This window comes from Danio aesculapii, chromosome 18 (genome assembly GCF_903798145.1).
Source record: "Danio aesculapii chromosome 18, fDanAes4.1, whole genome shotgun sequence".
NCBI classification, from domain to species: Eukaryota; Metazoa; Chordata; class Actinopteri; order Cypriniformes; family Danionidae; genus Danio; species Danio aesculapii.
In genome coordinates, this window is record NC_079452.1 from 3,348,091 (window position 1) to 3,359,606 (window position 11,516).

An 11,516-nucleotide genomic window follows, 5' to 3' on the forward strand; every position below is an offset into this window, starting at 1 on the left:
ACTGCTGTGATATAGCATGATAGCTAATCAGAGTCTTGCTAGGCATAGTAGAAACTTCCACACAGGTGTGTTGAGTCAAGTTGGAGCTAAATATGGTATATGCAGAGCTAGTGTTTCTTGCCATACTGATAAACTACCGGTGAACCGGTGTGACTTTTTTCTATTTTATACGGTTCCTTTTACAGCATTGATGTTGTAATGTAATTACAATACAATTAGTTAAATAGACTTTGGCATTCATTTAGTTGCTCAAGTGTAAAACGAGACAAAAAGCCGTTTACTCGCATGCGCCCATCAGGATCGGCAGGCTAGCACATAAGCTCCATTGAATATACTGGGGTAAAATAAATGCTCATATTTTAAAGACATAGTGGGGAAATGTAATTTAATGCAGTGTTTCTTGTACAATCTGAGACCCACTTTATATCTGATACCACTCAGCCAGGGGAGATCGCTGATTTTTAAGGAAAACAGACCTTAAGTGCCAATTTTGTAATGGCATACAGTTCACCGGAAGCGATTAACACAAGTTACGGACAAATTAAAAGTCCTTCCGCATACTGCTGCATATACCCTATTCTGAAGGAGTGAGTTTGAAAACCCCTGATATACATCTACATATATTATATACATGCCTAGCTATATAGCCATTTTAAGCAATTTACTTTGGTGTTGTGTCACACTGTCATTTCACTTTTATTTCTGTAGTGCTTTAAACAAAACAAAGGAAAACCTAGTAGAATTAATCTATCACTCACTACTGAAAGCCCGTAGCCAGCCTGGTGAAAGAGGTGGTTCTTTTTTTTGCAAAAAAAATTGACTTTTTTTTTTCAGTTATTCGACTCATTTTTCTATTTAATTATGACGGAGGTTATAAGGAGGTTTATGCTCCTTCTTATATGCTCCCACTTCTGCAGATTTATGTGCCCTGCCGAAACTTGCGTTCTGTGAATGAACGTCACCTCGTGGTTTCATCCCTAAAAGGGAAGAAATCACTTTCCCAAACTCTCACATTCAATCTGCCCAGTTGGTGGAATGAACTCCCTAACTGCATCAGAACGGCAGAGTCACTTGCTGTCTTCAAGAAACGACTAAAAACTCAACTGTTTAGTCTCCACTTTCCTTCCTAATCTGCAACTGCCTCTCTGGCTATACCACTAACTGTACTCTCTCAAAAAAAAAAACTTGCATTACTAATGCTTTGCTTCTTAGACTTTACACACCTGAAACTTCTCTATAGCACTTATTTACTGCTGCTCTTATAGTTGTGTAATTGCTTACTTGTCCTCATTTGTAAGTCATATTGGATAAAAGCGTCTGCTAAATGTAAATGTTTAAATACTGCATTTTTGTGACATTTATTTATTTATTTGCTAGTCAAGTTCATTAGATGGTCACACTTTTTGATGTACTAAAAATATTTTCTAAAGATTTGGAATGAAAAAATATGGAAAAAGAGGCAACTTATATTTAAAGTACAAATTCATTACATCATATTAGCACGAGGGGTTAAAAAATAGGAATCTGTTTAAGTTTTAAATTAAAAAAACTGTAACATATTGTCAGTTATTAGGCAAATAACAAACTGGCCAGCACATTCAACTTTCTCCAGTTAGAATTTGGGCATTTGAATAATAAAAATAATAATAATAATAATAATAATGATTATAATACGTAGAGCTTCACGATTTTTCTAGCCTCTCTTGTAAAAAGTACATTTGATAATTCATGGATAACAATAGCCTAATAAGTATTATAAGTAACTTTAGTATGGGCTGCCTTTGGTGCTTTACAACATTTTATTTTATTTATTTAAAGCCTTTTTGATGGGTTATTTTGATCATTTATGATGGTATAACAAGCAATCAGATGGTTATTGATTTTAGAAAAAATACCTCAGAGGTGAAACTGGTGGTGTCGCGGATGAAATTGAAAAAATATTATAAAGATTTAACTGAGGATGCGGGTAGAGAGGGTGTTGCGGACGCTGCCCTCTCTATTCTGCCGCCCTAGGCGCAGATATAACTGCTGAGGACGCGGGTGGTGAGGGAGGTGTCGCGGACGCCTACTAGCAGAAAATGTTTTAAAACCTTGACTTTTCCAAAACTGCAGTATACATTGAAAACGGTTATCGTCCCCTGCCTAATTTCAAAGGCTGAAAAAGTTATTTGACTTCAAAATATGACAAACTATTTTAAAGGGGTGTGACAATTTTCTATAGGCACTGTAGTATGTATACTTTTATTTTGAGATTGCATCTCTGCCCCACATTTCAGTAAAATATGACAACAAACATCAGTAAACAGTCTTTATTGGTACAAAAAAAAAATTGGCCTTAATCATGAATTTCATGAAACATGAACAGATGAAATGATAAACACTCTCCCAAAAAACAACTTAAAGTCTTACACACTGACTCTCTCAATCCCATGATCTTCTCATTTGTTTGTTCCTTCGTTCCTCATGATTCAATCAGTCTTTTATTTGGACCCTGTGGACAGCAGAGCGATCAGACCTGAAGAGGCACTAATGGATAGAATGTAGTTCCTGTGACAGAGACAGAGTGTAAACATTAAGAGTGGTAAACATCTTGACCCATCAACAAACTTCAACTGTCAACACTACAGTTGACTTACACTGTTGGGTTGAAGTTCTTCAGCAGAAAGAAAGAGGCCACAATGACGAGCAACAGAAACAGAGTGTTGTTGTAGAAGATGGAGAAAGTGGTTGCCTCGTAATCTGCCACCTCATTCTTCTTCCACAGGATCCTTCAGTAAAAAAACAATACAATACACTTAGTCACAGAATAAACATGTATAGTGCCATCTCAAAGGTAAAACATAAATAGATTACATATGAACTGGTTAATCAATGTCTTCAATAACAACTAGTGTAGTTAACTGAAACTTTGCAAAGCTCAAAAAAAATACAATATTAAAACTAGGGCTGGACGACACAGCTAAAACAATTATTACAACATCATGTTTCATTTAATTCAGTATTGATAGTTATTGAATATTTTTAATACATTTAGGAATATTAGGATTTAACCACTTTACTTTAATTTACCAATATTACCAAAGCAAATAGTTTTAATGGTCAAAAACAAAAAATATTTACAAAAATCTCTATATAGTAAAATAAGCATAAGTGTTAAAGACTCTTAAACTTGATAAATAAAACGTTACAAAGTGTGTTCAATGGTAAAGTACAAATACTGAGCAATCAATGCAAATTTAAGGTGTGAATAATAATGATACAGTAAACCTCAAACTCTGTCAACAACACAAATTATGATAATCAAATCTGAGCGTTCAAGTAAAGGAACTAACTATCATTATTCAAATACATAATCGCAACAACATTACAAATTGTTAAGTTGAATGACTATATTACCCACTATGTTCTAAAATCTTTCAGATTCAGCTGCTAGCGGCTGGGATGCACAAGAAAAGAAACCAAAAAGCCAGTCTGGCGATATACTTACATGCTTTTTTTAATTTACAATCTCCTCACTGTTGCTATACAGCACTCATTTTCACATTTGTTATCCTGACCTGAAGTTGCGATGACAACCCAAAACTCACATGTGAAAAGCACAATACTGTCTTTCTGTAACTCGACGATCATCAACTGTTTTCTTAGAGGATGACAAACGGACAAACCATTGCTTCAGCTCCGATACAAGTTTATGGAGAAAAAGTAAAAAGCACTGCAGTGTTTGGGTGCACTGTGTTTGGTAATTAGTCTACCGTTACTGAAATGTGTATATTCCATAAAGTGTGAAGCCGACTGGTTAGTTCTACTTGCATGAATCGCTATGCGCATGCAGCATTAACTAGGTGTGCCTGGAAAATGTGCACGCAAGTTGCATTTGCGCCGCAAGTCATGCGCCTGCATTGGAAATGACATACTTACACCGTAAGCATTCCTTCCAAGGTGCATACTCAGCAGCCACATTAACAAAACTATAGTGTATACCAAAACTTTTATCTTTTTAGAAAAAATTATACCGATGCCATTTTTAATCACCCAGCCATAATAAAAATGTTCAGATAAAAAAAGTAAAAGAAAAACAATTGGAAACATTGCCTATTCAACTGAATTAAATAGGCTGAAGAAAAAACAAACCACTACACCTAGATTGGAGAAAAAAAAAATTATTCAAATTAATTTTAAACATTAAAAAAGTTGTAGTATTCACAAAAAGCTGATAATAGTAAGCTTTCACTTGAGATTTATACTTGAGATAATATACATAAAATATTTGACATATTTGTTTAGATTAATTTGGCTGCATAATTGTTGTAGTTCATGTATATTTTACAATCTGAACGTTTTGATATACATTCGGTTTTTAGGCTTTGTTTTTGCAATCATCATTAACTCCTTTCATAATCAACTCATCCTTTACTTTTTCCAAAACTGTCCAAGTTTCTTTTTTTTCTGTTGAACAAAGGAACATATTTTGATAAATGTTAGAAAACAGCAGTCGTTGATAGTATAGATTTTTTCTTACAAGTTTCCAGCATTATTCAGAATTTTTAAAATTGTGTTTCAAAAAAAAAAAATAAAATAAATAAAAAAACCTCATAAATGTTTAAATCTACTTTGTGAGTGTGAGTAAATAGTGAAAGAAAAAAGTCATTTTTGGGTGAAATGTCCCTTTAAGTCAACATATTTACAGTGGTGACAATGTGAAACAGCATTTTGTCATTGCGCTGAACACTTTGCACTTCTGTAGAATCTAAATATACTTTTTTGTATGAGAACACAGAATTTCTGCAGGTTTCACCAAGTTAAATTGTTAAATGTCCCAGATGGAAAAGATTAGTATTTGCCCTATCAAAAAACATTCTTATAATTTAATACATTTAATAATACAATAATATATATTTTTTAATAATTTAGATATTTATTAGCAAAATATTTTAAACATTGTGTAAAAACAAGCAAGCTCTACTTGTATTCATACACTTTTTTTCCAACATAAACTTTCTTTAAAAAAATATGAACGAATGTTTTAAATCTATGCACAACAGTCTGTCCAGGTCGATGTACTCAGCAGTAAATACATGGAGCACTTTTAACCCAATGTTATTTTAAGGAAAATAATTAAACCATTATGATAAATGAGAGTTAAAATTACCTTTTTAAATACAAAGTTTAAAGTTTTATTGAGATGGATTGTTAATGATTGTATGAGTTTTGGCCAGATTGGGAAGCAATTTAGGAATAAAGGAAAATTAAGACCTGTTTAAAAAAAGATTTAAGACCTACAACACAATATTTCAATAAATAAAACTAAGGCATAAAATTTAGATTTTGAGATTAGGACATTTTAAAACGTATTAAGACTCCGCGGAACCCTGCAAACAGTTTCCTCTCCTACTTAAAACTTGTTGCACCCAAGTAATTCTTACCAAATAATTCATTCAGTATATGACGTGAAGCTGTTTTTCCATTCATTTTAATAAGACAAACAAACCTCTCGTCCTTCTCTTTGCGGGACATTTTGCGGTTGTCAGCCTCAGAAAGCTTGCGAGTCACTTCCTTTGACACGGCATCTTCACGTTTCTGAGCGACCCTGAAAAAAAAAAATCAGTTCCACCAACACCCGTTCAGTTTTCTGAATTATCCAACTATTAAAGCTGATAGATACAGAGAGAAAATATTCTGCACTGAAACATCGTGTGAGGTTTCAGACAGATATACTTACTTGTGCTTGAGAACAAATTTGACATTCTTGTAAGCAAAGGCGACCAGGTAGGTGCTGACCAGAGTCATGACTGCATACAGCACTGCAGACTGAACCAGATCCATGTGCCAGATCCTCCAGAACAACCCTGATACAAAAACAAGCACAAATGCATGAGCCAGCTGAGAGCACAATACTGGAATTTTGCTTTAGCTGAATTTTTCAGTTAAGAATTGATGTACAAAAGACAATAACAATGGTCATCATGGATTGGTGTTCATATATTGAACACAAATAGACAGAAGACACAGAGAAAGCACAAAAGCAAAAATCTTTAACATACTCAAAGGGATGATTCACCCAAAAACGTAAATTGAGGTAAAGTTAGTTTTATATTCGTACATTCTGACTTGCTCTAAATGGGGAAATCATGTTATCAGCGAATGATTATCAAAGTACAACATTGTTGACAGTCAATTCAATAGTGCTAATGTTGTTTTGAAGTAATTTAAATGCGAATTCAGACCCAATATTCAAATTTGCGTGGTAAACAATATAAAGACCGTTTTACCTCATTAAAACGTAAACGTGATCACCCTCGAGTTGTTTCAACCCTTTATGAGTTTCTTTCTTCTGTTGAAGACAAGTGAATATATCCTGAAGAAAGCTGAAAACCTGTAATCATTGACTTCTATAGTAGAAAAATCTAACGAGTAAAGTTTGTTTTATATTCATATTTTCAGACTTTCACCTTTTTAATATAATTTCTGAAAAGTATTGTTTGCAAATTCTAAAAAGGGGTATCATTTAAGTAGCCAAATAACTATAACAGTGCAGCATTGTTCAACCAATTAAGTGAAATAGTGTTAATGATGTTCTGAAGTCAGACTTGCATGCGATTTCACACCGTATATTCAAAGCAGCGTAGTAAACAATATAGTAATCGTGTCACAACTGAGGTAAAGTTGCTTTTACATTAGTACATTCTGACTTTCTATTTAATAATATAATTTCAGAAAAGTAGTATTTGCAACTTGTAAATGTGGAAATACAAAGTATAGTATTGTTGACGGTCAATTAAATTGAGCTGTTTTGGAATAATTTAAATGCGATTTCAGACCCAATATTCAGATTTGCGTGGTAAACAATATAAGGAACGTTAAATGAACAAGTGTCACGTTCTTCTCATAATGCGTCATCATAAATAATATGCACTAGACTTTGTAAATTCTGCATTACTATTTTATTTGACACTAAAAAGTCTAAATAAGGGAATTTAAAAACAAATTTTCTTAAGTGAAAAAAAGTACTATAGAAGTCAATGGTTACAGGTTTCCAGCCGTCTTCGAAATATCTTCTTTCGCGTTTATCAAACAACTGAAGCTCATAAAGATTCGAATCGAAGTGAGTAAATGTTTAAATAAATTTAAGATTTGGGGGTAAACGGCTCATTAACTAAACTCTAGAATAGAATAGAATAGAATAGAACACTATCTAGGTATACAGCTCACTTTTGAGAAACAACTAACACAGAATGTCATGATGAGGAACAGACGAGCCGCTTACAGATGGGGATCGCGGACACGATCAGCGCATTCCCGTAGAAAAGCGCCGTCGATTTCGCCGACAGGTTCCTGCTGAAATCCTGCAGAAGAAGATCCTCCTCTGACTGCTGTTTGTTGCTGGTTTTGGGTGCCATGTCTGCAGTCTATGCTTCTCTCCGATCCTTGGCTTGGGTGAAAAGAGACAGACACGTATGTGAACCGAATGGATGAAGCGCTTACGCCGCGTCAGCACAAACAGTGACGTAGAACTGATGCGCGGCGACTTTGAGGAGACTTGCCGATCTGCTGCCATCTAGTGTACGGGATGAGCATTTAGAAAACACATCACCCAAAAAATACTTTTACTCATTTAGCGGATGCTTTTATCCTAACTTACTAGTGAGGATAAAAGAAGCACTTCAAAATGATCAGAGCAGCAGTATATAAACGCTATGTTAAGTTTAAGTCACTAAATATGCATGTCTATATTTTACTATTAAATTGCAGTTTTATTTGTATATGATGCATTAATTTATATATTTATAGACCAGAAAAAATATAAATAAACACTTGAATTTTGATCATGTCTCTCGTAACTGTCGTTTATTGTTTTGTTTTCTAAAAAAAGACATTGAAATGCATGACATGCACCACTAGATGGAGACAAACAAGTGTCTAGGAAAAGTTGAAGAAACTTTAACTGTTTGGAAGAGACTGTGTATTTGCCATGGTATTTGCACATGGCTTGCAGTCTATGGTACATTCATATTTTTACAGAAAATGTATTATTACATTGCAGTTTTATATTACTGTTACATATTATTTGAATATATTTTTAATACCCTACATATCATTAAAGGTTTATGTGTAAATGATATACTGCAAACATTACAGATTAATTACATCAAATGTTCATTATGATCCCTCAAACAGGAGACACTGGATGATTTATAAGCTTGATGCTGTCTAACATTTAACTCATTATATAATGAAATTAAACATTTATTACTTGATAAAATATGGCAGGAAGGCCAAGCCATTGCAATGAGGGTTCTCTCTCGCTCTCTTTGTTTTGTAGCTCTGCAGCTCAGCGGTGATTATTTAGTGACTTATATTACATATATTCATTTTTCTTTCTGCTTAGTCCTTTTTATTTTATCAGGGGTTGCCACAGCGGAATGAACTCCCAACTATTCCAGCATATCTTTTACACAGCGAATGACCTTCCAGCTGCAACTCAGTACTGGGAAACACTCATGCACTCTCATTCACACACATACGGACAATTTAGTTTATTTAGTTCACCTATAGTGCATGCATACCCACACAAACACGGGGAGAACATGCAAATTCCAGTGCATGTTTAAAAGAAAATACAAATTACTAAAAAGTAAAGTTAAGTGAAGTTTTATAAACTAATTTCAAGAGGAGCATGTGATATGATTGATCGCGTCTGGCCTCTGTAATCAGTAATAATCCAATTAGATTGATTCAAGCTTACAATAAATAGACCGATTTCACCCTATATCGCTTTATCTTTGTTTTGAAAGAATCCCCCCTTCCACCCTATCTCCTCTTTTTTCTCCCTTTACAAGGGGGAGCTCCGAGACCTACCTGATCTCGTGCCCCCTTATGCTTATTGATTAGGTGGTAGCCTTGTGCTCAAATATCCCAGGGTACTCTCTCAGGACAGCATACCAAACCTGCTATTAGTGTCAAGCATATCTAAGTGTGAACTCTTGAAACAATATATGTGTCAAAACATGACTCTTTTCATTAATTCTTACTCAGTTCATTGTTTCTTAACGTGCAATTGTCTTGATAAACGTAACCTTCTTAGGTTGAGATATATAATTATTCTGCAAAATGTGTTTGGATAAAAAAAAAAAATTACTCTGTTTTTAATAATTGATTTAAGGGATTACTTTTAATTTTGGAGTTAATTTAATTAGATACACATTGCCGCTTAAACATATGTACATTTATTCATCGACTTTTTCCATGGATAAAAAATGTAATTACAGCAACTTACTTTGTAAATAAATACACCCAACGCTGCCACAAATCGACATGAAGCAGTACTATAGTAATTTATAGTAAATTTTATAGTGTTTTTGTGGGCATTCTGTAGTTGCTGGGATAACAAAACAATCCTATCATGTAAACAAATGACCCAATACACGAATTGCTCTACAAATATAGGGTATACAATACACCACAGTTTAATGTGGCATTGATTTAGTATACTACAGTATTTATTCCAGTTCACTATAATAATACAGTGTGCTGTAGCATTCATCAACAAAGTGTTACAAATAGTATGATATATGCAGCACAATAAACTTACAGTATAATTAAAAAACACTACAGTATACTATAAGTTATAATAATATGTATGTATATATATTTATTTATTTATTGTGGAATGCCACTGTTGATACCTTTATTCATCCATCTGACAACTTTGAGCTTGGTGTGAATTTGCAGAACAGAATAAGAAATGAGAATGAAAGCAAACTTATATAACAAGATGGGAGCCTTCACCACATTGCACAATGTCTGCATTATAAAAGAAAGCAGAAATCACCTTGAACACAGTAGTCAGGGTAAAGTTCAGGTAAGTTTATCCTGGGTTTCCCCAATCCCAGGTCAACAAAGGACAGTTATGACATGGGCGTAGACATCATCAGTTTGTTTCTTACTTGACTTCATCGGTATGACTGGCAGTCCAGTCATGGCAGCTGGTTTGATCACATTTGCACCTCTTTCTGGAAAATAGGTGGATCAGTTCAACGGCAGCAAATAATGCATGCGACAGCTGTGCTTTGATCTGAAAGCTTTATGAGGTTGCAAAATGACGGCGATGACAACTTTCTTTGTATTTTGCCAGAAGTAGTTACTTTTGTAGTTGTTGTTCTATTTTTTTAGATATGGGGTGTGTTTAAAATGCTCAGATGGATTTGAAAAGGTTATATACGTGTCAAATTTTACAACGTGCAGGAAAAAAAGAAGATGATGATGATTTGTTGATTTTGATTATGCTAAAGCAAACAAGTAGGAGAGCAGAAAGTCTGCTTAGTGCTTTCAGGAGTTCAGTGGAGTAGTCCTAAAAAGGGGGTGTACTATTACATCCAACCCAAATTTTAAATGAAAGTACGCAAAGAAACGATCAATGTCAATGTTTCTTTTGATTCATTATATATATATATATATACATATACAGTATATATATATATATATATATATATATATATATATATATATATATATATATATATATATATATATATATATATATATATATATAAAATGCATGTCAAAGCACAAACCAAGCATGACATTAAGACAAAGGAATTGTCTGTAGACCTCCAAGACAGGATTGTCTCAAGGCACAAGGCTGGATAAAAGAAAAATGTCTGCTGCTCTGAAAGTTTCAATGAGCACAGTGGCCTCCATCATCTGTAAGTGAAACCACCAGGACTCTTTCTAGAGCTGGCCGGCCCTCTAAGCTGAGTGATCAGGGTAGAAGGGCGTTAGTCAGGGAGGTGATCAATAACCTGATGGTCACTAAACAGAAGGTACAGAAGGACAACCATCTGTGCAGCAATCCACCAATCAGGCCTGCATGGTAGAGTGGCCAGACTGTTTCCAAAGATTCATTGGAAGAGACAGGTGTGCCAAGCTTGTGGCATCATATTCAAAAAGACTTGAGGCTGTAATTGCTGCCAAAGGTGCAATCAACAAGTATTGAGCAAAGGCTGTGAATACTTATGTACATGTGATTTTTCAGATTTTTTATTTTTTTATAAAATTTCAACAATTTCAAAAAAAAAACTTTTTCACATTGTCATTATGGGTTATTGTGTGTAGAATTTTGAGGAAATAAATGAATTTAATCCATTTTGGAAAAAGGCTGTAACATTAAAACATGTGGAAAAAGTAAGGCGCTATGAATACTTTCCAGATGCACTGTACCATATTAGGTAGCCTACTATATCAGGTGTACAATCTGACAGAATGACAATGACACAAATAATAAAAATATCATCTGACATAATGTACCTCACTCAGGACATGCGTTAGAGCTTCCTCTACCGTAATGCACCTAAAACACAAATCGCTGTAAAACTTGTCAATGGCAGGGAAGTGTTTTCTCTTGTCAACAACAGGGGAAAAGTCAAACAAAATCACTTATTGATTTAAAACACATCATAATAGGCTACCAGACATGTAAAGCAAAAATAATGTTCTTTAATTCGGTCACGTCCAGCGGG

The 11,516-nt window shown here is 34.2% G+C and overlaps 1 protein-coding gene across 1 annotated transcript; it reads right to left on the bottom strand.

Annotated features, from left to right (window-relative positions):
* Positions 1-2,295: 2,295 nt before the first annotated feature.
* Positions 2,296-7,488, bottom strand: ssr3 (signal sequence receptor, gamma). The gene is made up of 5 exons (XM_056478238.1): positions 7,265-7,488; positions 5,720-5,846; positions 5,489-5,587; positions 2,637-2,768; positions 2,296-2,547 (listed from the first exon to the last, which is right to left on the bottom strand). The coding sequence occupies exons 1-5, from the start codon at positions 7,395-7,397 to the stop codon at positions 2,481-2,483; spliced, it is 558 nt and encodes a 185-aa protein (XP_056334213.1). The 5' UTR covers positions 7,398-7,488; the 3' UTR covers positions 2,296-2,480.
* Between the last annotated feature and the right edge of the window lie 4,028 nt (positions 7,489-11,516).